Below are 27,896 nucleotides of genomic sequence, written 5' to 3'. Positions count from 1 at the left end.
TGATATGAATCTCCCTTTCCATCATATCCCAAAGGTCCACTATTGGAGGCCATTTGAGTACAGTGACCTCATTGTCATGTTCAGGAAACCAGTCTGAGGCATTGACATAATGCTCAATTGGTACTAGTTGGCTCAAATTGGCACAATAGAATAAAAACAGTTATACTAGGAATTAGTATTTAGATCCTTTTTTTCTATGTGAATATATTTGAAAATCGATTAGATTCCTGTGATTTAGTTGTTCAGAATTTTGTTTTTGTTTGTTTGAAAATACTTCAAGCACACATTATATGATTTGCCATTTTAAAGACGTTTCTAATGTTACAAAAGATTTTATTTTAAATGAATGCTGCTGAAATTGATTTTTGTGTACAGAGTGTTAAAAGTAAAATGTATGAACTGCATAAAATTTTAGATTTGATCATATATTAACAAAAGAAATCTTATCTAATGTATGTATTAATTGGTTTTTAAAGGTTCAAAACACCCTGGAGCACTTTAAAAAATGAACAGATTTGTGTGTGTTGAACATCAGTTAAGACAATGTTAGCACCTGTCAGCTTTAATTGTGGATAAATCTGGATCATTTTGAGCTTTTGTCAGCTAATTTCATCTTCCGGGTTTAAAATAATTTTTGGGGCGGGATCAAAATCAATGATGTAGCACGAATCTGCTAGTGGAGTGATGACGCATTAGTTTCTCATTATTATTCATAGACTGAGTTTTCATATCCTATGAGCTGTGAGACCCAATAACTTGGTGAGACGGCGTCTGCTCATGGCATTTTTGTTGGGAGAGCTTTATGATATTTGTAGAATGGCAGACTTTTTTCAGTTGAGTTCGTTCCCATTCAGACATATCGCCTATATCCACCTATGTTTAATATCTTCCGGATTACCAGTAGGGAAAATGGTTGAAATGGATAGGCCAAGAGACCTGCAGCACCTCTATCCACTGTGTCTGCATTCAGACCCAGGAGTTGAGGAGGAGAGAAATCCTCCTCATTTATAGTGTATATATAAGCATGATTATCTTTAATTATATAACAAATTGTCGTCATGTGTATATTAAATTATGAATAATAAATGTAGCAGGACATTAAATTGCTGTTTATTTCTTTGAATTTTAACTTTATAAACTATAAAATCAAATCTATAAAATATGTCTCCTAACGGTTTGTGTATATATGATATGATATATGATATGATATGATATGATATGATATGATATGATATGATATGATATGATATGATATGATATGCACAAAAATGTTAAGCACCAAGCGAATCAACATGTTTTCATCGATAAAATATGAACTCTTTAACACCAATAATTGTTCTAAACAATTTCTTGAGTAATATTTCATAAAATTCAGCTTTGAACTACAGGAATAAATAAAAAATGTTACAAAATGTTCACATACAATTGAAGACAAAATTATTAGCTCTGTAAAAATTTCACAGGCTAATACCCTTTACTTCAACTGTAGAAAACAGCTGCAGACTAGAAGAGATTTCTTTTAGAACATAAAAAATATCTCCTCCAGATGAACATTAATTCATTATTATTCTTCTATTCTACACAAGCTGGAGGAGTCAAACCGTACGCTGACTGTGGATGTTGCCAACCTGGCCAGTGAGAAAGAGGAGCTCAACAATAAACTAAAGCACATACAGCAAAGTGAGCTGACTTCTATAATAATATAAATAGAGTGATGGTACAATGTTCATTTACCATGCTTTAACATTTAATAAACAGAGCTGGAGAAGATCAAAGAAGAAGAGAAACAGATGAAATCTCTCACAGTGTCGTATGAGAAGCAGATACAGGTGGAGAAAACACTCAAGATTCAGGTGCATTTTGAATTTTTTATCACAGCTTTGTAACTGTTGATTACATTATAGCTTAAAATAGCAGTTTTTTTTTTTCATGTCTCGGCTGAATTCCATTATCAGATGTCTGTATTGTAGGCTATAAACAAGCTGGCGGAGGTCATGAAGGAGACGGATATTGATTCAGATCTGATTCTGAATCACAAGCTGTCAATGTGATGCGATTTAATTCTCGATTCAATTATTACAATACTTTAGTGGCACTCTTAAGTACCTTAACACAGAACCTGCCTCTGTGTTTTAGATGCATAAATAAGTGGTCATAATATCAAACGCAGCTGGGCCCATATATATATATTGAAGATAGCAACTTCCATGATTCCACACTCAGTCACAGCCTCATCATGTCAAATTCTATAGAAAAATCTATTAATTGGAATTATTATTATTATTATTATTATTATTATATGTCGTCTAGTTATACAGTGAAAACACACTTACTGTAAAAAAAACCCACAGCTTTCATGTGTCAATATTGTATTGATTACTTAAAAAATAAAAAGATACATTGATTCCTTTTGTCTAGTATTTCATACAATCCATAAATGTCTGAATCTGTTCAGAAAGTTGTGTTGTTGTGTGTGCAGATGATAGAAGAGGAGTCTCAGGTGCGTCTGGAGATGCAGATGTCTCTGGACAGTAAAGACAGTGATATTGAGCGTCTGCGCAGTCAACTCACGTCTCTGAGCATTCACTCTCTGGACACCACCAGCATCAGCAGCATCGGCAATGACCTGGATTCTGACGAGGCATATCCAGGTAACACTGCAGGTTATGACATATTATTAGCAGTGTAAAGATCAGTGCTTAGGGTGGCATAATATATATACACACACACTAGGTATAAAAATGATATATAAAGAAATGTGTTTAGTTAGTTCAATTATTAACTTTCTTTACTTATTACACACTTGGGGGATTTCCTTTTTTGTAATTTATCTTGCGCTTATTTATTGATTAACTTAACTATATTCAGTTAACATTTAATTGGGTATTCTCTCCATTAATTTATATTTCAATTACTTTTTTATGGATTTCCCCTTACAAATTTACTTAGGTAAAGTTTATCTATATATTTATATATAAATTTTTTTAATATATTCAGTCAATTTGCTATTTTTTAAATTATTTGAGTGTTTTATTAGAGATGCCCCTATCCAATTGTATAAAGTGTCGGTTTGATTAAGTAAAATAACTTTATTTACTTAAATTAAAATCATCCTAGTAAATCAATGAACAAGAACTTAACACCTGACATTCATTTTATGCGTTGTTTACTTTATTTATAATGTATCATACCTGTCAACATTAGGATGTGAAAATAAGGAATATTAAAATTAATAGCTATTGTAAAGAAATGGATTTAATGAAAGTATCTGATTGTTTTTCTAACTGTTTATGCTCATTTAAAACAAAATTTGTTGTTTAAAAGAAATCCCACTAAGATTGACTTGTTTAAATATTATTATTATTATTATTATTATTATTATTATTATTATTATTATTATTATTATTATGTGTATATGTCTGTTCAAACATGAATCCAAAACCCACTGTGTCCACTTTTGCTTCGCTTCAAATAGCATGTACAGATATGTTTGGGAAACAGCTTCTATTTATCAATATGGATACGCATCTGACAGTTACACACCGTTAAATAAACTGAGTGTTTTCAGGATTGTGTAGCAGGGGCAATAGCGTCTTTAATAGAAAGGAAAGACTTTTTTTAACCGTTTTTATATCTATTTTAAGGTGTTTTCATGCCTGAATAAAATTCACATTTAAGAGCAAGGGGCGTCCCCTGGTGGTTCGGCAGTATAGGCTGCATATAGGAAGGATCACCTCTTTAAAGTTTGATACCTACAAATAATACAGCCGAACTGTACTAATAAAGATATGTCCCCTTGGTTAAAAATGGTTTCATCATTGTTATTTTTATAGCATAGAGACTACGTCATTATGCTTATTTTCAAAGTTTTTCTCGGGTTCAACGACAAAGCTAATTTTTCTTCAAAACTACTTATTGCATTATTTGTTGTGTTACTTACAGTCAACAGTCTGACTCCTGAAGCAGAATAATTGCAGGAAAAGACATTTTCCATACTCATAATAACTAACTAGACAACCCTCGGATGGGAGGGGACATTTCCCACCAGGATTAAAAATTTAAAATATGGGAAAATACCCTCACGGGATGATAGCAGGATAGAATTGTAAAATACAGGAGAATGCTGGGAAAAACAGGTATGTATTGTATTGATCCACTTCATTCATTTACTTAATAATTTTTGTTAATACATTTTTACTTGCATAAATTCGATTGAGCATTGAATCCAGTATATCCCAAATTCACAAAGCTCTTGTTTTCAAACATTCACTGACTCTACAACACATAATCAATACACATAACCACCACTCTTTCCTCTTTTCCTTTCTTTCCTCTTTCCTCTTTCCTTTCTTTTTTCTCTTTTCTCTTCTAAACTTGCACTTTTCCTTCTAATGTTCATCCTTGTGCTTCATTACCCCCTTCTTCTTTCCTCTGTGGTCATGATATTTGTGTAGTGCGAATCACACACTCACACACCTCGGAGTCTATGTCCTTCACATACCAGCGAAGCTCCAAGTCGGTGTGTATTGATACCCGGCCCTGTCGAATCGCTCCTCGCTAAACAAACAAAATTCAATACTTTTGAAACAGAGAATTAAGCAGATGAACACAACACACAGCACATACAGTATTGTACAAAACACATTTTTATTGATGTTGTACAATGTTGTTCACCCTCCTCCTTCACATACAGTATGTCTCTACTCCTCTACTTTGTTCTTTGTCTTCCTCGTTCATACTGTTACTTTTTCTTGGCCGCCTCCTCCTTCTCCTTTTCTTCACCACCTCCTCCTCCTCCTCCTCCTTTTCAATGTCATTCATTTGCTCTTTCTCCTCAATGTGATTCTCCACCTCCTCACTTTCCTTTCCTTCCATCTCCTCCACTTCTTCCACCTTGCAGTTTTTTCTTGGCCTCCTCCTTCTCCTTTTCTTCACCTCCTCCTCATTTTCAATGCAATTTGTTTGCTCTTTCTCCTCAATGTGATTCTCCACCTCCTCACTTTCCTTTCCTTCCACCTCCTCCACTTCTTCCACCTTGCAGTTTTTTCTTGGCCGCCTCCTCCTTCTCTTTTTCTTCACCTCCTCCTCCTCCTTTCCAATGTATTTTATTTTCTCCTCATTGTTCTCTTCCTCAGCTTTCATCTTGTCCTCCTCCTCCTTTATTTGCTCAAACAGAAACTTTGCTGCAGATAGCCTTCTAGCGATAATTTTCCTTCTCCAGAGCTCCTTCTCTGACAGTCGGGTGCTGGTATCTTTTCTTTTCTTTTTCTCCACCACCCCCTTCTCCTCTTTCATCACCTCCTCCTCCTCTTTCATCACCTCCTCCTCCTTCTCCACCACCTCTTCCTTCTGCATTATCTCTTTCTCTTCCTCCTTTTTCTCCACCACCTTCTCCTCCTCCATTTTCCTTCTCCAGAACTCCTCCTCTGACAGTCGGGTGCTGGTATCTTTCTTTCTTTTCTTTTTCCCCACCACCACCTTCTCCTCTGTCATCACCTCCTCCTCCTTCTCCACCTCTTCCTTCTGCGTTATCTCTTTCTCTTCTTCCTTTTTCTCCACCACCTTCTCCTCTTTCATCACCTCCTCCTCCTTCTCCACCTCTTCCTTCTGCGTTATCTCTTTCTCTTCTTCCTTTTTCTCCACCACCTTCTTCTCTTTCATCACCTCCTCCTCCTTCTCCACCTCTTCCTTCTGCATTATCTCTTTCTCTTCTTCCTTTTTCTCCACCACCTTCTCCTCCTCTGTTAGTTGGGTGCTGGTATCTTTCTTTATTTGTTTATTTTTCTCCACCATCACCACTTCCACCACCATCACCACCACCTTCTTCTTTTTCATCACCTGCTCCTTCTTCTCCTCCACAATCTCATTCTGCATTATCTCCTTCCCTTCTTCCTTTTTCTCCACCACCTTCTCCTCTCCACTTTTCTCCTCCTCCTCCTCATTTGTCTTTTCTTGCTTTGTGTTATCTTTCTCTGTGTCCACCATCACCACCTCCTCCTTCTCTTCTTCCATCACCTCCTCTTTCTTCTCCACCACCTCCTCCTGCATTATCTGCTTCACTTCTTCCTCTTCCACAATCATCTTTTCATAGATCTCATGTTCAGAATCTGTTAAGACAAATGATTGCAGTTTGCACATAGTACAAAGTCATTTTCAAGGAGACGTTAAACTCCAGATAAAGGGGAGTAAAAATACAGTTTATTAATGACATTATACACTAGAAAATATTGAGATACAAAAACCATCATTTACCATCAGATGAGGAAAGTGTGAACGGCTCATTACGAGGACAGAAGCAGAACCATCGAAGAGCAGCTCTGATGAAAGAAGCAACCTTGCTCTTCTTTCTCTTCTTTCTCTTTTCTTTTACTTTCTCCTTCTCATCTGTTAAAAGAGAAATGATTGCACATCTTTACACACTTGTCCACAGTAATTTGAGAGAAATTTAAAATGAACATTCACCAAAAACAAAAACCCCAATATATAACCATTTTAAAAAGTTATTGTAGCTAAACCAAGGTTACCACAAGTTTACCATGGATTTGCTACACTTTTGTGTTTTATTATTAATTATTGTATTTGACTATAATATTTTATTATTTTCATGTTATATAAAACTGCTTACACAAATGATCAATGCACCAAACGATTTAAAAACTACATGTTCAGTGCACTTTTTTAAAATAGAAAACTGAATACTGGGTTATATTGCACAGCTAGAGTTTTTCAGCCAACAGTAAATTTCCGATGAAAGGTTTCTGTGATTATTTAACGTTTTATAAGGTTGCTTTTACACCATAAACATCGTGATATAATTAAATTACAATCAGTTAAATTAACCTAAGGATTCGTTTAGTTGTTCAAGCATAAAACGAGACAATAGTCAATTGTATGGAACCGCTAGCACCGTCAGTACCAGCAGGCTAGCGCAGAAACTCCATTTAAAATACTGAGCTAAAATAAATTTTCATGTTTATTTTAAATGTCATTTAATGCAGTGATTCTTGTCCGGTCTGAGACCCACTTTATATCAAATATATATTAGTCAGTGAAGATCACATATTTTTAAAGAGAACAGATCTTAAATGTGGTGATTTTGTAATGGAAAGACAGTTCACCGAAAGCCATCGGGGCTGTCGGTTGAAAATGAAAAGTCTGTGTGCATATCTCATTTTACTAAAGGATTTTAGACTAAAGTTGTATCAGAAAAGCTGAAAATGAAATACATTATCATTTGACCCAAAATGTTGCATTAAGATTCACGTGAATGCAATGATAGCCAGCAGTTTAACCAGCTGTCTATTATCCTGTACAAACATTATTTTTAATAGTAAGTATATTATTATGTCAGGAAAACACTGGATATCGGATAGCACAATGTAAATAAGACTCACTATTAGTGCCATTTCTTGGCCTTTCTTTGAGCTGCTTCACTTTTTTCTGGCTCTGGGAGATCTTGCAGGCTTTGTCTTCCTCCATTTTAGCAGCTGATGTTGTGGGGAGATCAGAAATCTGTTCAACCATCATATAATCGGTACAGGGTTTCAGTCTTTCACCTGTAACCACTCAAAAACTTGGGGTTTGCTAGCTGGAATAGGATGAGGATTTCGGTCTTGCACCGTGAATCACTCAAACGGAAGATGTTCAATCGCTGAGACAGTCTCAAAACACTCGGAACGCAAGTTTTTTAACACTTAACAGCCAAAAGCACACCTGTACTACTCCACTTCAACAAACCCACAAGATATTCTCCGATGATGCAGGGCTTCAAGTACACTTTTGGAATGCGTTCTATTCTCAGAACATGTCACTATGGTAACAAGACATAAGACTAAGAAATGTTTTCTTTTAAACTCAAATGACTGCAAATGTGCAAATGACATAAAATAAATGAAAAAATAGCTAAATAAATTGATCTAAGGGACAAAAGCTGTCTTAAATAGATAATCAGTTAGAAATTGATGTAACTGTAGACAAAGAAGCACAACAAATGAAACCTGTGAGGTGAAACTCAAACCACAAAACTGACATATATTGACTGAAATAATATCTAATAAATTATGCTAAAGTATTCCGCTTCAATGTGATCCATCCACCAAGACATGCTGCAAATATACATGCCATTCCATAAGAAATAAATAATATAGTCATTAGTGTAGGAGTGCAACATCAACTCGCAGGAAAACAAAAATCAAAACTAAATGTAAATAATTACCTTTGAACAGAAAATATAGTTTAACAAATGAAAATCAAGAAAATAATTCAGATTCAGGCCGTAAGAGGCAGAACAAATGTGTGCAAAAGCGCAGGCAACATATATTCAAAATGTGAATTAAAAATAGTTGAGTTGGTAACACTGAGTGATCAAAACAGAAGCGCATTAGAATAAGAGTTATACTCAATCAATTTGGACCAAATGCAAACAATATATAGTTTTGCATTTTTTGTGTTGTTTTCTTCATAATAAATATACTTTTAACAATGTTAAACTTGTAATTAAAAAAGAGGCATGTTGAAAAAAATCTACACAACTATTCAATTCAATTCAGCTTTATTTGTATAGCGCTTTTACAATGAAGATTGTGTCAAAGCAGCTTCACATAAATGGTCATAGTAACTGGATCAGATGCAAACTAGAGTTTTCTTGTTTTGACTCATTAAAATATGTGGTAAAGAAATAACTACATGTGTTCCTTTTTCAGTTTCATTGCTCCAACCGGGCCATTAACCAAAAACCATTAGTGTTTAGACATGTATGATCTAAAATTTCATTCATAATGGTCTTAAAATGATCTTAAAAAGTCTTAAATTTGACTTGATGAAACCTGCAGAAACGCTGAAATAATGAGGGCTTTTGTTATGGTGCAGACAGAGAAAGGTAACTTTTTACTACAATAAAATCACATTAAATACATTTCCTTATTGAAATCATTATTTATTTTAAATAACTTTAAATCAAAAGAGCTAGTCAAAGCTGTTAAGTATTGCCAAAGTATTGCAGAATACATAAACAATGAGTACAGTCTTAAAGTGATTTTGTAATACATATATAGAATATATACCTACACACACTTAGTTTTAATAAGTACGCAAATAAGAAAACTGATATGATTATTAAAAGATAATGGGAAAAAACTATTAAGAATAATAAATAAAAATACAATACACAATGGTTTATTTATTCAGATGGTTTGTAGTAATACCATCCATATATATGTGTATGTGTGTGTGTATGTGTGTGTGTGTGTGTGTGTGTGTGTAAATTGTGTTTTTTGCATCATATAAGTATTTTGACTTTAATAATGGGAATAAAACAAACTTTAAACAAACCTGAGATGGAAATAATGAAAAAAGCAAAATGGTAATTAGAGGGAAAAAACATAAATCCAAAACTATTTAGTCACTTAATACACTATATATTCACTGGCCACTTTATTAGGTACACCTTAATAGTATCATATTTCCTTTTGCCTTCCGAACTGCCTTAATTCTTCGCGGCACAGATTCAACAAGGTACTGGAAATATTCCTTAGAGATTTTGGTCCATATTAACATGATAGAATCACTAAGTTGCTGCAGATTTGTCAGCTGCACATCCATGATGTGAATCTCCCTTTCCATCATATCCCAAAGGTCCACTATTGGAGGCCATTTGAGTACAGTGACCTCATTGTCATGTTCAGGAAACCAGTCTGAGGCATTGACATAATGCTCAATTGGTACTAGTTGGCTCAAATTGGCACAATAGAATAAAAACAGTTATACTAGGAATTAGTATTTAGATCCTTTTTTTCTATGTGAATATATTTGAAAATCGATTAGATTCCTGTGATTTAGTTGTTCAGAATTTTGTTTTTGTTTGTTTGAAAATACTTCAAGCACACATTATATGATTTGCCATTTTAAAGACGTTTCTAATGTTACAAAAGATTTTATTTTAAATGAATGCTGCTGAAATTGATTTTTGTGTACAGAGTGTTAAAAGTAAAATGTATGAACTGCATAAAGTTTTAGATTTGATCATATATTAACGATAAAAATCTTATCTAATGTATGTATTAATTGGTTTTTAAAGGTTCAAAACACCCTGGAGCACTTTAAAAAAATGAACAGATTTGTGTGTGTTGAACATCAGTTAAGACAATGTTAGCACCTGTCAGCTTTAATTGTGGATAAATCTGGATCATTTTGAGCTTTTGTCAGCTAATTTCATCTTCCGGGTTTAAAATAATTTTTGGGGCGGGATCAAAATCAATGATGTAGCACGAATCTGCTAGTGGAGTGATGACGCATTAGTTTCTCATTATTATTCATAGACTGAGTTTTCATATCCTATGAGCTGTGAGACCCAATAACTTGGTGAGACGGCGTCTGCTCATGGCATTTTTGTTGGGAGAGCTTTATGATATTTGTAGAATGGCAGACTTTTTTCAGTTGAGTTCGTTCCCATTCAGACATATCGCCTATATCCACCTATGTTTAATATCTTCCGGATTACCAGTAGGGAAAATGGTTGAAATGGATAGGCCAAGAGACCTGCAGCACCTCTATCCACTGTGTCTGCATTCAGACCCAGGAGTTGAGGAGGAGAGAAATCCTCCTCATTTATAGTGTATATATAAGCATGATTATCTTTAATTATATAACAAATTGTCGTCATGTGTATATTAAATTATGAATAATAAATGTAGCAGGACATTAAATTGCTGTTTATTTCTTTGAATTTTAACTTTATAAACTATAAAATCAAATCTATAAAATATGTCTCCTAACGGTTTGTGTATATATGATATGATATATGATATGATATGATATGATATGATATGATATGATATGATATGATATGATATGATATGCACAAAAATGTTAAGCACCAAGCGAATCAACATGTTTTCATCGATAAAATATGAACTCTTTAACACCAATAATTGTTCTAAACAATTTCTTGAGTAATATTTCATAAAATTCAGCTTTGAACTACAGGAATAAATAAAAAATGTTACAAAATGTTCACATACAATTGAAGACAAAATTATTAGCTCTGTAAAAATTTCACAGGCTAATACCCTTTACTTCAACTGTAGAAAACAGCTGCAGACTAGAAGAGATTTCTTTTAGAACATAAAAAATATCTCCTCCAGATGAACATTAATTCATTATTATTCTTCTATTCTACACAAGCTGGAGGAGTCAAACCGTACGCTGACTGTGGATGTTGCCAACCTGGCCAGTGAGAAAGAGGAGCTCAACAATAAACTAAAGCACATACAGCAAAGTGAGCTGACTTCTATAATAATATAAATAGAGTGATGGTACAATGTTCATTTACCATGCTTTAACATTTAATAAACAGAGCTGGAGAAGATCAAAGAAGAAGAGAAACAGATGAAATCTCTCACAGTGTCGTATGAGAAGCAGATACAGGTGGAGAAAACACTCAAGATTCAGGTGCATTTTGAATTTTTTATCACAGCTTTGTAACTGTTGATTACATTATAGCTTAAAATAGCAGTTTTTTTTTTTCATGTCTCGGCTGAATTCCATTATCAGATGTCTGTATTGTAGGCTATAAACAAGCTGGCGGAGGTCATGAAGGAGACGGATATTGATTCAGATCTGATTCTGAATCACAAGCTGTCAATGTGATGCGATTTAATTCTCGATTCAATTATTACAATACTTTAGTGGCACTCTTAAGTACCTTAACACAGAACCTGCCTCTGTGTTTTAGATGCATAAATAAGTGGTCATAATATCAAACGCAGCTGGGCCCATATATATATATTGAAGATAGCAACTTCCATGATTCCACACTCAGTCACAGCCTCATCATGTCAAATTCTATAGAAAAATCTATTAATTGGAATTATTATTATTATTATTATTATTATTATTATATGTCGTCTAGTTATACAGTGAAAACACACTTACTGTAAAAAAACCCCACAGCTTTCATGTGTCAATATTGTATTGATTACTTAAAAAATAAAAAGATACATTGATTCCTTTTGTCTAGTATTTCATACAATCCATAAATGTCTGAATCTGTTCAGAAAGTTGTGTTGTTGTGTGTGCAGATGATAGAAGAGGAGTCTCAGGTGCGTCTGGAGATGCAGATGTCTCTGGACAGTAAAGACAGTGATATTGAGCGTCTGCGCAGTCAACTCACGTCTCTGAGCATTCACTCTCTGGACACCACCAGCATCAGCAGCATCGGCAATGACCTGGATTCTGACGAGGCATATCCAGGTAACACTGCAGGTTATGACATATTATTAGCAGTGTAAAGATCAGTGCTTAGGGTGGCATAATATATATACACACACACTAGGTATAAAAATGATATATAAAGAAATGTGTTTAGTTAGTTCAATTATTAACTTTCTTTACTTATTACACACTTGGGGGATTTCCTTTTTTGTAATTTATCTTGCGCTTATTTATTGATTAACTTAACTATATTCAGTTAACATTTAATTGGGTATTCTCTCCATTAATTTATATTTCAATTACTTTTTTATGGATTTCCCCTTACAAATTTACTTAGGTAAAGTTTATCTATATATTTATATATAAATTTTTTTAATATATTCAGTCAATTTGCTATTTTTTAAATTATTTGAGTGTTTTATTAGAGATGCCCCTATCCAATTGTATAAAGTGTCGGTTTGATTAAGTAAAATAACTTTATTTACTTAAATTAAAATCATCCTAGTAAATCAATGAACAAGAACTTAACACCTGACATTCATTTTATGCGTTGTTTACTTTATTTATAATGTATCATACCTGTCAACATTAGGATGTGAAAATAAGGAATATTAAAATTAATAGCTATTGTAAAGAAATGGATTTAATGAAAGTATCTGATTGTTTTTCTAACTGTTTATGCTCATTTAAAACAAAATTTGTTGTTTAAAAGAAATCCCACTAAGATTGACTTGTTTAAATATTATTATTATTATTATTATTATTATTATTATTATTATTATTATTATTATGTGTATATGTCTGTTCAAACATGAATCCAAAACCCACTGTGTCCACTTTTGCTTCGCTTCAAATAGCATGTACAGATATGTTTGGGAAACAGCTTCTATTTATCAATATGGATACGCATCTGACAGTTACACACCGTTAAATAAACTGAGTGTTTTCAGGATTGTGTAGCAGGGGCAATAGCGTCTTTAATAGAAAGGAAAGACTTTTTTTAACCGTTTTTATATCTATTTTAAGGTGTTTTCATGCCTGAATAAAATTCACATTTAAGAGCAAGGGGCGTCCCCTGGTGGTTCGGCAGTATAGGCTGCATATAGGAAGGATCACCTCTTTAAAGTTTGATACCTACAAATATTACAGCCGAACTGTACTAATAAAGATATGTCCCCTTGGTTAAAAATGGTTTCATCATTGTTATTATTATAGCATAGAGACTACGTCATTATGCTTATTTTCAAAGTTTTTCTCGGGTTCAACGACAAAGCTAATTTTTCTTCAAAACTACTTATTGCATTATTTGTTGTGTTACTTACAGTCAACAGTCTGACTCCTGAAGCAGAATAAATGCAGGAAAAGACATTTTCCATACTCATAATAACTAACTAGACAACCCTCGGATGGGAGGGGACATTTCCCACCAGGATTAAAAATTTAAAATATGGGAAAATACCCTCACGGGATGATAGCAGGATAGAATTGTAAAATACAGGAGAATGCTGGGAAAAACAGGTATGTATTGTATTGATCCACTTCATTCATTTACTTAATAATTTTTGTTAATACATTTTTACTTGCATAAATTCGATTGAGCATTGAATCCAGTATATCCCAAATTCACAAAGCTCTTGTTTTCAAACATTCACTGACTCTACAACACATAATCAATACACATAACCACCACTCTTTCCTCTTTTCCTTTCTTTCCTCTTTCCTCTTTCCTTTCTTTTTTCTCTTTTCTCTTCTAAACTTGCACTTTTCCTTCTAATGTTCATCCTTGTGCTTCATTACCCCCTTCTTCTTTCCTCTGTGGTCATGATATTTGTGTAGTGCGAATCACACACTCACACACCTCGGAGTCTATGTCCTTCACATACCAGCGAAGCTCCAAGTCGGTGTGTATTGATACCCGGCCCTGTCGAATCGCTCCTCGCTAAACAAACAAAATTCAATACTTTTGAAACAGAGAATTAAGCAGATGAACACAACACACAGCACATACAGTATTGTACAAAACACATTTTTATTGATGTTGTACAATGTTGTTCACCCTCCTCCTTCACATACAGTATGTCTCTACTCCTCTACTTTGTTCTTTGTCTTCCTCGTTCATACTGTTACTTTTTCTTGGCCGCCTCCTCCTTCTCCTTTTCTTCACCACCTCCTCCTCCTCCTCCTCCTTTTCAATGTCATTCATTTGCTCTTTCTCCTCAATGTGATTCTCCACCTCCTCACTTTCCTTTCCTTCCACCTCCTCCACTTCTTCCACCTTGCAGTTTTTTCTTGGCCGCCTCCTCCTTCTCTTTTTCTTCACCTCCTCCTCCTTTCCAATGTATTTTATTTTCTCCTCATTGTTCTCTTCCTCAGCTTTCATCTTGTCCTCCTCCTCCTTTATTTGCTCAAACAGAAACTTTGCCGCAGATAGCCTTCTAGCGATAATTTTCCTTCTCCAGAGCTCCTTCTCTGACAGTCGGATGCTGGTATCTTTTCTTTTCTTTTTCTCCACCACCCCCTTCTCCTCTTTCATCACCTCCTCCTCCTCTTTCATCACCTCCTCCTCCTTCTCCACCACCTCTTCCTTCTGCATTATCTCTTTCTCTTCCTCCTTTTTCTCCACCACCTTCTCCTCCTCCATTTTCCTTCTCCAGAACTCCTCCTCTGACAGTCGGGTGCTGGTATCTTTCTTTCTTTTCTTTTTCCCCACCACCATCTTCTCCTCTTTCATCACCTCCTCCTCCTTCTCCACCTCTTCCTTCTGCGTTATCTCTTTCTCTTCTTCCTTTTTCTCCACCACCTTCTCCTCTTTCATCACCTCCTCCTCCTTCTCCACCTCTTCCTTCTGCGTTATCTCTTTCTCTTCTTCCTTTTTCTCCACCACCTTCTCCTCCTCTGTTAGTTGGGTGCTGGTATCTTTCTTTATTTGTTTATTTTTCTCCACCATCACCACTTCCACCACCATCACCACCACCTTCTTCTTTTTCATCACCTGCTCCTTCTTCTCCTCCACAATCTCATTCTGCATTATCTCCTTCCCTTCTTCCTTTTTCTCCACCACCTTCTCCTCTCCACTTTTCTCCTCCTCCTCCTCATTTGTCTTTTCTTGCTTTGTGTTATCTTTCTCTGTGTCCACCATCACCACCTCCTCCTTCTCTTCTTCCATCACCTCCTCTTTCTTCTCCACCACCTCCTCCTGCATTATCTGCTTCACTTCTTCCTCTTCCACAATCATCTTTTCATAGATCTCATGTTCAGAATCTGTTAAGACAAATGATTGCAGTTTGCACATAGTACAAAGTCATTTTCAAGGAGACGTTAAACTCCAGATAAAGGGGAGTAAAAATACAGTTTATTAATGACATTATACACTAGAAAATATTGAGATACAAAAACCATCATTTACCATCAGATGAGGAAAGTGTGAACGGCTCATTACGAGGACAGAAGCAGAACCATCGAAGAGCAGCTCTGATGAAAGAAGCAACCTTGCTCTTCTTTCTCTTCTTTCTCTTTTCTTTTACTTTCTCCTTCTCATCTGTTAAAAGAGAAATGATTGCACATCTTTACACACTTGTCCACAGTAATTTGAGAGAAATTTAAAATGAACATTCACCAAAAACAAAAACCCCAATATATAACCATTTTAAAAAGTTATTGTAGCTAAACCAAGGTTACCACAAGTTTACCATGGATTTGCTACACTTTTGTGTTTTATTATTAATTATTGTATTTGACTATAATATTTTATTATTTTCATGTTATATAAAACTGCTTACACAAATGATCAATGCACCAAACGATTTAAAAACTACATGTTCAGTGCACTTTTTTAAAATAGAAAACTGAATACTGGGTTATATTGCACAGCTAGAGTTTTTCAGCCAACAGTAAATTTCCGATGAAAGGTTTCTGTGATTATTTAACGTTTTATAAGGTTGCTTTTACACCATAAACATCGTGATATAATTAAATTACAATCAGTTAAATTAACCTAAGGATTCGTTTAGTTGTTCAAGCATAAAACGAGACAATAGTCAATTGTATGGAACCGCTAGCACCGTCAGTACCAGCAGGCTAGCGCAGAAACTCCATTTAAAATACTGAGCTAAAATAAATTTTCATGTTTATTTTAAATGTCATTTAATGCAGTGATTCTTGTCCGGTCTGAGACCCACTTTATATCAAATATATATTAGTCAGTGAAGATCACATATTTTTAAAGAGAACAGATCTTAAATGTGGTGATTTTGTAATGGAAAGACAGTTCACCGAAAGCCATCGGGGCTGTCGGTTGAAAATGAAAAGTCTGTGTGCATATCTCATTTTACTAAAGGATTTTAGACTAAAGTTGTATCAGAAAAGCTGAAAATGAAATACATTATCATTTGACCCAAAATGTTGCATTAAGATTCACGTGAATGCAATGATAGCCAGCAGTTTAACCAGCTGTCTATTATCCTGTACAAACATTATTTTTAATAGTAAGTATATTATTATGTCAGGAAAACACTGGATATCGGATAGCACAATGTAAATAAGACTCACTATTAGTGCCATTTCTTGGCCTTTCTTTGAGCTGCTTCACTTTTTTCTGGCTCTGGGAGATCTTGCAGGCTTTGTCTTCCTCCATTTTAGCAGCTGATGTTGTGGGGAGATCAGAAATCTGTTCAACCATCATATAATCGGTACAGGGTTTCAGTCTTTCACCTGTAACCACTCAAAAACTTGGGGTTTGCTAGCTGGAATAGGATGAGGATTTCGGTCTTGCACCGTGAATCACTCAAACGGAAGATGTTCAATCGCTGAGACAGTCTCAAAACACTCGGAACGCAAGTTTTTTAACACTTAACAGCCAAAAGCACACCTGTACTACTCCACTTCAACAAACCCACAAGATATTCTCCGATGATGCAGGGCTTCAAGTACACTTTTGGAATGCGTTCTATTCTCAGAACATGTCACTATGGTAACAAGACATAAGACTAAGAAATGTTTTCTTTTAAACTCAAATGACTGCAAATGTGCAAATGACATAAAATAAATGAAAAAATAGCTAAATAAATTGATCTAAGGGACAAAAGCTGTCTTAAATAGATAATCAGTTAGAAATTGATGTAACTGTAGACAAAGAAGCACAACAAATGAAACCTGTGAGGTGAAACTCAAACCACAAAACTGACATATATTGACTGAAATAATATCTAATAAATTATGCTAAAGTATTCCGCTTCAATGTGATCCATCCACCAAGACATGCTGCAAATATACATGCCATTCCATAAGAAATAAATAATATAGTCATTAGTGTAGGAGTGCAACATCAACTCGCAGGAAAACAAAAATCAAAACTAAATGTAAATAATTACCTTTGAACAGAAAATATAGTTTAACAAATGAAAATCAAGAAAATAATTCAGATTCAGGCCGTAAGAGGCAGAACAAATATGTGCAAAAGCGCAGGCAACATATATTCAAAATGTGAATCAAAAATAGTTGAGTTGGTAACACTGAGTGATCAAAAAATGAAATACAAAATAACTTCATTTACTAAAGTGTAGCCAGAATGTTTTTTTTAAACTGCAGATAATGCTAAACATGCTAAACTTTTAGGAATAGTGTATTAGTGTAATAATTGATCATTTTTATATCCCTTTACATAATCCTTCATTTACAATCAAATTATTTACATAAGAAAGTGTGAGTGGACAACATAAAGTTTATAAATAGGCATGAAACTTAAGGGTTTATAACAGAAGCGCATTAGAATAAGAGTTATACTCAATCAGTTTGGACCAAATGCTAACAATATATATTTTTGCATTTTTTTGTGTAGTTTTCTTCATAATAAATATACTTTAAACAATGTTAAACTTGTAATTAAAAAAGAGGCTTGTTGAAAAAAATCTACACAACTATTCAATTCAATTCAGCTTTATTTGTATAGCGCTTTTACAATGTAGATTGTGTCAAAGCAGCTTCACATAAATGGTCATAGTAACTGGATCAGATGCAAACTAGAGTTTTCTTGTTTTGACTCATTAAAATATGTGGTAAAGAAATAACTACATGTGTTCCTTTTTCAATTTCATTGCTCCAACCGGGCCATTAACCAAAAACCATTAGTGTTTAGACATGTATGATCTAAAATTTCATTCATAATGGTCTTAAAATGATCTTAAAAAGTCTTAAATTTGACTTGATGAAACCTGCAGAAACGCTGAAATAATGAGGGCTTTTGTTATGGTGCAGACAGAGAAAGGTAACTTTTTACTACAATAAAATCACATTAAATACATTTCCTTATTGAAATCATTATTTATTTTAAATAACTTTAAATCAAAAGAGCTAGTCAAAGCTGTTAAGTATTGCCAAAGTATTGCAGAATACATAAACAATGAGTACAATCTTAAAGTGATTTTGTAATACATATATAGAATATATACCTACACACACTTAGTTTTAATAAGTACGCAAATAAGAAAACTGATATGATTATTAAAAGATAATGGGTAAAAACTATTAAGAATAATAAATAAAAATACAATACACAATGGTTTATTTATTCAGATGGTTTGTAGTAATACCATCCATATATATGTGTTTGTGTATGTGTGTGTGTGTGTGTGTGTGTGTAAATTGTGTTTTTTGCATCATATAAGTATTTTGACTTTAATAATGGGAATAAAACAAACTTTAAACAAACCTGAGATGGAAATAATGAAAAAAGCAAAATGGTAATTAGAGGGAAAAAACATAAATCCAAAACTATTTAGTCACATAATACAGTATATATTCACTGGCCACTTTATTAGGTACACCTTAATAGTATCATATTTCCTTTTGCCTCCCGAACTGCCTTAATTCTTCGCGGCACAGATTCAACAAGGTACTGGAAATATTCCTTAGAGATTTTGGTCCATATTAACATGATAGAATCACTAAGTTGCTGCAGATTTGTCAGCTGCACATCCATGATATGAATCTCCCTTTCCATCATATCCCAAAGGTCCACTATTGGAGGCCATTTGAGTACAGTGAACTCATTGTCATGTTCAGGAAACCAGTCTGAGGCATTGACATAATGCTCAATTGGTACTAGTTGGCTCAAATTGGCACAATAGAATAAAAACAGTTATACTAGGAATTAGTATTTAGATCCTTTTTTTCTATGTGAATATATTTGAAAATCGATTAGATTCCTGTGATTTAGTTGTTCAGAATTTTGTTTTTGTTTGTTTGAAAATACTTCAAGCACACATTATATGATTTGCCATTTTAAAGACGTTTCTAATGTTACAAAAGATTTTATTTTAAATGAATGCTGCTGAAATTGATTTTTGTGTACAGAGTGTTAAAAGTAAAATGTATGAACTGCATAAAGTTTTAGATTTGATCATATATTAACGATAAAAATCTTATCTAATGTATGTATTAATTGGTTTTTAAAGGTTCAAGACACCCTGGAGCACTTTAAAAAAATGAACAGATTTGTGTGTGTTGAACATCAGTTAAGACAATGTTAGCACCTGTCAGCTTTAATTGTGGATAAATCTGGATCATTTTGAACTTTTGTCAGCTAATTTCATCTTCCGGGTTTAAAATAATTTTTGGAGCGGGATCAAAATCAATGATGTAGCACGAATCTGCTAGTGGAGTGATGACGCATTAGTTTCTCATTATTATTCATAGACTGAGTTTTCATATCCTATGAGCTGTGAGACCCAATAACTTGGTGAGATGGCGTCTGCTCATGGCATTTTTATTGGGAGAGCTTTATGATATTTGTAGAATGGCAGACTTTTTTCAGTTGAGTTCGTTTCCATTCAGACATATCGCCTATATCCACCTATGTTTAAAATCTTCCGGATTACCAGTAGGGATAATGGTTGAAATGGATAGGCCAAGAGACCTGCAGCACCTCTATCCACTGTGTCTGCATTCAGAGCCAGGGATTGAGGAGGAGAGAAATCCTCCTCATTTATAGTGTATATATAAGCATGATTATCTTTAATTATATAACAAATTGTCGTCATGTGTATATGAAATTATGAATAATAAATGTAGCAGGACATTAAATTGCTGTTTATTTCTTTGAATTTTCACTTTATAAACTATAAAATCATATCTATAAAAAATCTCTCCTGATGGTTTGTGTATATATGATATGATATGATATGATATGATATGATATGATATAATATGATATGATATGGTATGATATGATATGATATGATATGATGTGATATGATATAATATGATATATGCACAAAAATGTTAAGCACCAAGCGAATCAACATGTTTTCATCGATAAAATATGAACTCTTTAACACCAATAATTGTTCTAAACAAAGCAAATAATCATATTAGAATGATTTCTAGAGTAATATTTCATAAAATTCAGCTTTGAACTACAGGAATAAATAAAAAATGTTACAAAATGTTCACATACAATTGAAGACAAAATTATTAGCTCTGTAAAAATTTCACAGGCTAATACCCTTTACTTCAACTGTAGAAAACAGCTGCAGACTAGAAGAGATTTCTTTTAGAACATAAAAAATATCTTCTCCAGATGAACATTAATTCATTATTATTCTTCTATTCTACACAAGCTGGAGGAGTCAAACCGTACGCTGACTGTGGATGTTGCCAACCTGGCCAGTGAGAAAGAGGAGCTCAACAATAAACTGAAGCACATACAGCAAAGTGAGCTGACTTCTATAATAATATAAATAGAGTGATGGTACAATGTTCATTTACCATGCTTTAACATTTAATAAACAGAGCTGGAGAAGATCAAAGAAGAAGAGAAACAGATGAAATCTCTCACAGTGTCGTATGAGAAGCAGATACAGGTGGAGAAAACACTCAAGATTCAGGTGCATTTTGAATTTTTTATCACAGCTTTGTAACTGTTGATTACATCATAGCTTAAAATAGCAGTTTTTTTTCATGTCTCGGCTGAATTCCAATATCAGATGTCTGTATTGTAGGCTATAAACAAGCTGGCGGAGGTCATGAAGAAGACGGACGGCAGGCCACAGCAAATCAACAACACAGACATCCGCAGGAAGGAGAAGGAGATCAGACAACTCCAGCTGCAGCTCCGCACGGAGAAAGAAAAGCTTAACCACTCCATCATCAAATACCAGAGAGAAATAAACGACATGCAGGCTGTAAGTGACACTAAATAAATGTAACATATGCATCTCATAGGAAAGGGGGAGGGGGGGTGTACTCGTACTGTATATGCTGAGCACTGTAAGCGTGTATTTATGGATGTTAGTCATAACTGAAATATTCTACTTTTATTCTACTGTTGTTTTAAGTTCTTTTGACGTTAGCAAGGCTGCATGTATATTATCAAATTATATTTATACACATAATAATGTGAATTGCTTCTTTTTATACAAATTGGTATTTTGCTTTCAAATATAAAACGTATCAGAACCGCATATAAAATAATAAATCATATATTTGTATTGATGTATTTTATTACTACATGGAAAAAAAAGTTTTCATGTTAAACAAGATTGCAAGTATTTGATCCAAAATGTATTAACATCAAAAAAATTGTGGCATATTTCAGCCAATGATATTTTAAAATATTTGAATGTTTTTTTTTTGTTTGTGTTAATGTTAATTTACTCCTGTGATGTCAAAGCTGAATTGTCAGCATTTGTTTTTTTAATGTTGCTCGATCCTTTATTATATATTTACATTTTATACTTCATAAATTAATATACTACTATGATGTTCATGAAATATCTTATTATCAATGCTGAAAACAGTTGTGCTGCTAAATATTCCAGTGGAAACTGTTAGAAGCTTTTTAAAAGACATTAAATATAGCTGAATTTTACTGGATTTAGATTCTAGTAACATTTTAATGTATTTACTGTCATTTTAGATCGGTTTAATTGCTTGCTAAAAATTGCTTGTTATAAAATTGTTGATATAAACCGAAGCTTTTGAAAATGCATTTTAACACATGGAGTTTTGAACTCTGAAAAGAATCTGTTGTTTGGTTTTTGTCCTCCAGTGAATTACGACATGTCCACAGCGAAAGAGATGCTGCTGCTGGCAAACTCCACAGAGGAGCAGAAGAAGTGGGTCAGTCGGCTGCTCAAGAGGGTTCCGCGTAAACCCTCCACCCACTACCCTTTCCCCTCAGCCGTCGCCTCGCCTCGCTCAGTCTTCACCCAGACTTTCACACCGAGCAGCCGTCAAAGTGCACTCTACACGACAGCAGCCCTCCAGCAAGAACAGGTGAGGAGGAGACGCTTTCACTCACCCTCAACTTATTCCAAACATGTGTCTCTCTTCTGTTCAACACAAAAGAAGATATTTTGAAGAATGCTGTAAATTGGTAGCCATTGGCAGACACAGTAGAGAAAAACAAATACTTTGGGTACATTCTTCAAAATACCTTCTTTTGTGTTCATTAGAAGAAAGATACTGATAAAGATTAAAAACGGATTTTGACAGAATTTACATTTTTGAAGAAACTATACCTTTAATGCCCAGATATAAAGAATGTTTTGTTCCTCGTTAGGAAGAAAAAACAAGTTTGAAATTCCAGAGTGGTGGTTTAGTGTTTGTGAACATCTTGACATCATCAACACGCCTCAGTGATGTTTAGATGATTATGTAAATATGTGCTGTGCAATTTTTTCCTACAGTAACAACTAAATAAACGTAAACAAAAATGACTGGTGACAAAACAACAGTTTTCAGCAATCCAGTCATGTGGAGTCCCATCATGTTTATAGCAGTTTAATCAAATACACCAAGTATTAAGCTTTTTAAGTATCAAACATGATAAAATCTTTTCTTAAAGAGCCCATATTATACATGAAATAGGGTCATGTCTTGGTTGTAAGAGTCTCCAACAACAGTTTAATATGCATGCAAGGTCAAAAAACACTTTCATGGTCTTATAATCTGCATTTATTTTTACCTAAATATCCCAGCGACTCCCGTATGAATCGTCCAGTGATTAATTTGTTCCCAAACCCCTCCTTAGCGCAAAGCTAATCTGCGCTGATTGGACCGATGACAGTCTGTCGCGATTAGTCGACTGCCTTCAGTCAGAGAGTAAAATGGCCAATAGCTAATCAGCAATATAAAAAGTAATCACAGTTCATACACGCTCGATAGTGTAGGCGTGGATTTTAGCTGCCACACACACACACAAAAACACACACACACACACCTCCGGACGACAACGCTCCCGCTTCCGCCCGCACCCGCCAGGTTTTAGCCTGAGAACCCGCTCCGTTTTCTGCCCGCCGCGCCCGATCCCGCTAGAGCGGGGGAGAACACAACCAAAAATCACCCAGCTATACAGTCCAGACAGCCAAGATGTCTGTATAAACACACACACAACACCCAGCACACAAAACTCTCGCTCGCTCGCTCTCTCTCTCTCTCTCTCTCTCTCTCTCTCTCTCTCTCTCTCTCTCTCTCTCATACGTGCGCGTGCGCACTAACACACACAAGCACCAAGCAGACTCTCTCTTTCTCATTCGCATAGCAATATCCGTGATATTGCTAGACAGCCCGCTCCCGTCCCAAATTAAACCCGTTACCGACCGCTCCCGCGATTTATTCGGAAATTCAGAATGCAGAACTCTACCACGGAGCTCCATAAACAAAGCAGCGCGCGTCGCGTTTTTAACGTGAATTTGCACGCGATAAGAGAATATAGCTAGTTAACCTGATACAGTACACTCGGTTACAATTAACAAATCACAACTAAATCCATTTGCAAGCTAGAGTCAACGAGGCAACAACTTTAACCGCACGTACTTACACTTGAGAAAGGTAGGAAGAAACCCATCCTGACGTCCATCAGTAAGTTACTCTTTACTGATCCTTCCTTTAACAAACTCAGATGAAGTATTCTTTGTAGCATGTAGCTTCCAGAAGTTTCCAGTAGTTTCCAACTGCTTGGTTATAATGCTGATGTTTCATCTTTTGGTAGAGACTCAATATAATATCCATCTGCAGTGTGACTTCAATCGACCGGCATGTTTGTGTGCGTGTGTTTGTTTGTGTGTGTGTATGTGTGTGTGTGTGTGTCTGGGTTTCTGCGTCAGAGGGCGGGGCCTCAGGTTTGAAATCTCTTGGGTTTGCGCTTGCACGTGAATAACTTGGTTTCGTTCGTACGTCATGGCGAAACACCTAATGACTCGGTATCAAGGCGACTCGTTTGAAGCACTATGAGTCGACTCTTTTATAGATGAATCAACCGTTTTAAACACTGTATTCTTACAGATTTAAGCCTTAGCTGGATACTTCACTTCACTTAGAGCTGTGTTACACACTACATGGAGGGGAATTTTCAAAAACCCATAATATGGGCTCTTTAATAAATTACCCTTCCACTGTAAAGCAGCTCTTAGTCTTAAAAATAAAGCTTCTATATTGGCATAGATGGTTCCATGAACAGCTTTAAATATCCATTCCATAAAGGTTTCATTACAGTGAAAAAATACATTGATAATCTTAAATATCATTGAATATCTTGAATTCTCGCTGAGAAAAAAAGCGTTATTTGAATTAAAAGGTTCTTTGGGGAACCAACAATGGTTACTTTTTAGTGCAAAACTTTTTAGAACCTTTATTTTGAATGTGTTGGATTGTATTGGCCTCAATAGACTTAGCAGAACAAATGCGCTGGAGAAGATTAACCTGTTAAAAAAGGCGAAGCTCTAAAGCCACACCTACGTAAAATGGGACCAGGCAATGACCGTTTAAAGGTGTTTACCAGCGGATGCAAACTTTTGCTCAAAATGACAACATCAATTTATGTTGATGTATACTGGGGCCTTTAGGTTATAGTGAAATATAGTAGAATTGTAGGATAGAGTAACAAGACTTCATCTAAAGCAATGTTTGAAATCTTCTTTTACTAACACTTGATGTTTTATTGGATAAAAAAGAGAAATAGCTTGATTTATTCATCATTTCCCATTCAGCTCTTAGCCATTACCTCATTTTGTGTGCCAAATATATTCATTTTCATTCCAAAACATGTTTATTTGTAGTTCTACAATAGTAATGAAAAAGAATTATAATTTAACGGTTCAAAACATTTGAATGTTTATCGTGCTTTATTAGTTAGAATTTGCATAACTCAGCATTTTAACCAATTGCAAAAATGATGCAAAAAACCTTCTGATTAACCACTGAAATAAGCATTAGTTTTGTTAAATATAAAAATAATTATCATTAATTGATAACATTCTATTTTTGTTAATGCTAAAAAATTTAAAAAAACTACAAGCAAATATAAATAAAATCATGTTTCATTTTCTTAATTCTGTAATAATACATTTGTGCTAATAGTTAAAACACTTTATTTTATTTTATTTTATTTTATTTTATTAGACAAAGCTCTTCCATGAAAAATTAAATGCCTAATTCATGCCAATTCATGTAAAGTCACTTTCTGAAAAATAAATCTTTTTTACCTTCCTGCATACACTTCTGTCTGAACTGTTCTGCTCAGCTTTAAACTAAAAAGTGTATCACTGCACTGCTATTGTTGTTGTTCTGATTAATTGCTCATATATAGATACATATCTCAAAATAAAAGAAAAATTCATCCAAAAATGTACTTGTATAGACTGCTCACTGTAATGTTGTGCAAGGAGTTGTGGTCACTTTGAAAAACAAATACCTCACTAAACATAAAGAAAGTCAGCAAATCAATTTGGCATTTTCATTTTTGGGTGAACTACTGCTTTTAATTGAGGTAAACATAGTGTAGTGTCATGTATGTAGACTTGGCTGTGAAGATCTCAATAGCTTACAATGATACCGCTAACCTTTTGTAGCCCTGGCCCAATGCTCCGTATCATTCTTCACTGACCTTTCACCTTCCCTACTCGTGTAAATGTGTGGACAGTAAGTACCGTGCACTGCATCTCTTTTCTGCTCATCTTCAACATGTTTGGCTGCTTGTTCTCTTCTCTGTTTGCATCTGAATCCTCAGTACTAAAAAACACTCCACTAACAATACAGGCTCACTCTTTTAATTCCATAATATTGCCATCTAATCCTATCTAAGCTGTGAATATTTTATTTTATTTTATACTATTTTCAACCCAGTAAACGGGTTACTCATAGTGGTCTTTATGTCTAAAATTTAACTTAAACTCTGTATGTATCTTTCAGTGTTCAAGAAAACACAAAATATGTCTCCATATATTTTTAAAGGCTGAAAAACTGATAACATTACCAATCTTTTTTTATTTTGTGGCCAAAAAAAGAAAAATGTATCTTTTGTGTTTTTTCCCCAAGTTTTTTTTTTTCATGACGTCACTGCCATGGTCATTTTTGTGACATTTTAATTGAAATCTTTGTAAATAAAGAGCAGTGGGTGTCTCCATCACATCATGTAGAGCTTAAAAAAATAAACAGCAGTTTTCCAAAAATGAAATGTTCCAATAATGAAAAAGCTATAATATCATCATGAGGGCTTCTCTAGCAAATATCTACTGGTATAAAATTAAATAAAAAAGAAAGTTTTCTGTAAATAAAGGATAGCATTTGTCCTCATCACGTATCTTTTATAAGTGTAGTTTTTAATATACAGTGCTCAATATATATACATGAGTACACCCCTCACAAATCTCTCATTTAAATTAATATTTTCTATAGGATGCTTTCCAATATTATACTTGTGCATATACATTAGTTTAGTCAGTACTGAAGCCAAATCTGGAGCTTATTGGTGTACTCATTTATGCTGAGCACTGTATATATATATATATATATATATATATATATATATTTTTTTTTTTTTTATGTGAACCTGTATTTACCAGTGTACTTTTAAACTAAACTTTATAACTTTTATTTTAGACTTTGTCAATGGCATTTGTACATGGGGCCAAAAGACTCCTCTTTGTTGCAGATTGCTTGAAATGGGCCTGAAGGACTGGGGTTGGGCTCTTGAGGTTGAATTGGATGATGACGATGTTTTAGACTTCTGAAGACTTGAGGTTTTTGAGGGGTGACCAGCGTGTGGCTTGAGGATGCATTTACATGTGTGTGTGTTAAGCTGTGGCTTAAAACCGGTTTTGCTTTTTTTGGAATGATATTAAAATTTCCCACTGTGAGGGACTATACAACACGTTTTGAATTTGCCAGCATGTTTGATGCACTTACAGTATACGAGTGGGCATGTTTGTATGTGTGTATAAAAGGCAGAATGGTTTGGTTCAGCTGGTTTGGCTGTATAGAGAATGGGATTTGACATGTTTGCCAGCATTTTATGTATGAACGTTTTTTATGGTACTAATTTTATGGTACTTCATTTGGGCTAATGGCAGGACTTCCAAGTGCCAAACACCACAATATAAATGACTGGGGAAGGGGACGGTATATGATATTTAAATACAGCACAAGCCAAATATCACCTAAAGTATCTAGTTTCAATTTTAAGTCATTTTAAGAGTAGAGTGTTTGTGTCTTCCTATACTATACAGTTTGTCAAAAAGTGTCTTCTAAGCTTTTAAAAATGTCAGAGGTTATTTTCGGACTCCTTATAGGGTTGTTAGTAAGTGTGACTGGATGTTTAAGTGTGTTTCCAAGAGCAAATGAATGATAATTACGAGATCATCAGGATTTATATAATCAAGTATTATATCTATTTTTGTTCAGAAAAACAA

General features: G+C 34.4%; 4 protein-coding genes across 6 annotated transcripts in view; 2 read left to right on the top strand and 2 right to left on the bottom strand.

Annotated features, from left to right (window-relative positions):
- The window catches only part of LOC101883269 (rho-associated protein kinase 2), an 83,077-nt gene that overhangs the window by 22,695 nt on the left and 32,486 nt on the right, over positions 1–27,896 (top strand). Inside the window, exons 7-13 of the mRNA XM_073933901.1 lie at positions 1,587–1,680; positions 1,759–1,853; positions 2,480–2,618; positions 14,584–14,696; positions 20,826–20,919; positions 20,998–21,092; positions 21,207–21,389. Coding sequence (XP_073790002.1) covers positions 1,587–1,680; positions 1,759–1,853; positions 2,480–2,618; positions 14,584–14,696; positions 20,826–20,919; positions 20,998–21,092; positions 21,207–21,389 — 813 coding nt within the window. The remainder of the gene's footprint in view (positions 1–1,586; positions 1,681–1,758; positions 1,854–2,479; positions 2,619–14,583; positions 14,697–20,825; positions 20,920–20,997; positions 21,093–21,206; positions 21,390–27,896) is intronic.
- Positions 1,587–15,821, top strand: LOC141379348 (rho-associated protein kinase 2-like). The gene is made up of 7 exons (XM_073933457.1): positions 1,587–1,680; positions 1,759–1,853; positions 2,480–2,651; positions 11,182–11,275; positions 11,354–11,448; positions 12,078–12,249; positions 14,047–15,821. Exons 3-7 carry the CDS (start codon positions 2,622–2,624, stop codon positions 14,151–14,153), a joined length of 498 nt encoding a protein of 165 aa, XP_073789558.1. The 5' UTR covers positions 1,587–1,680; positions 1,759–1,853; positions 2,480–2,621; the 3' UTR covers positions 14,154–15,821.
- Positions 4,629–9,485, bottom strand: LOC141379327 (uncharacterized). Of its 3 annotated transcripts, XM_073933400.1 has the most exons (4): positions 7,395–9,485; positions 6,253–6,384; positions 5,731–6,107; positions 4,629–5,646 (listed from the first exon to the last, which is right to left on the bottom strand). In XM_073933400.1, the coding sequence occupies exons 1-4, from the start codon at positions 7,525–7,527 to the stop codon at positions 4,684–4,686; spliced, it is 1,605 nt and encodes a 534-aa protein (XP_073789501.1). In that variant the 5' UTR covers positions 7,528–9,485; the 3' UTR covers positions 4,629–4,683. The 3 variants fall into 3 exon arrangements, with proteins under 3 accessions (XP_073789501.1, XP_073789500.1, XP_073789502.1); XM_073933399.1 differs by having other exon boundaries at positions 4,629–6,107; XM_073933401.1 differs by having other exon boundaries at positions 4,629–6,107; positions 6,253–7,307; positions 7,395–7,775.
- Positions 14,221–18,836, bottom strand: LOC141379334 (uncharacterized). The gene is made up of 3 exons (XM_073933418.1): positions 16,759–18,836; positions 15,617–15,748; positions 14,221–15,471 (listed from the first exon to the last, which is right to left on the bottom strand). Exons 1-3 carry the CDS (start codon positions 16,889–16,891, stop codon positions 14,276–14,278), a joined length of 1,461 nt encoding a protein of 486 aa, XP_073789519.1. The 5' UTR covers positions 16,892–18,836; the 3' UTR covers positions 14,221–14,275.

The sequence above is a fragment of the Danio rerio genome, chromosome 20 (assembly GCF_049306965.1).
Source record: "Danio rerio strain Tuebingen ecotype United States chromosome 20, GRCz12tu, whole genome shotgun sequence".
Classification (NCBI taxonomy): Eukaryota; Metazoa; Chordata; class Actinopteri; order Cypriniformes; family Danionidae; genus Danio; species Danio rerio.
Note: the sequence above shows the minus strand (reverse complement) of the source record. Positions and strands in the feature narration are given on the sequence as shown.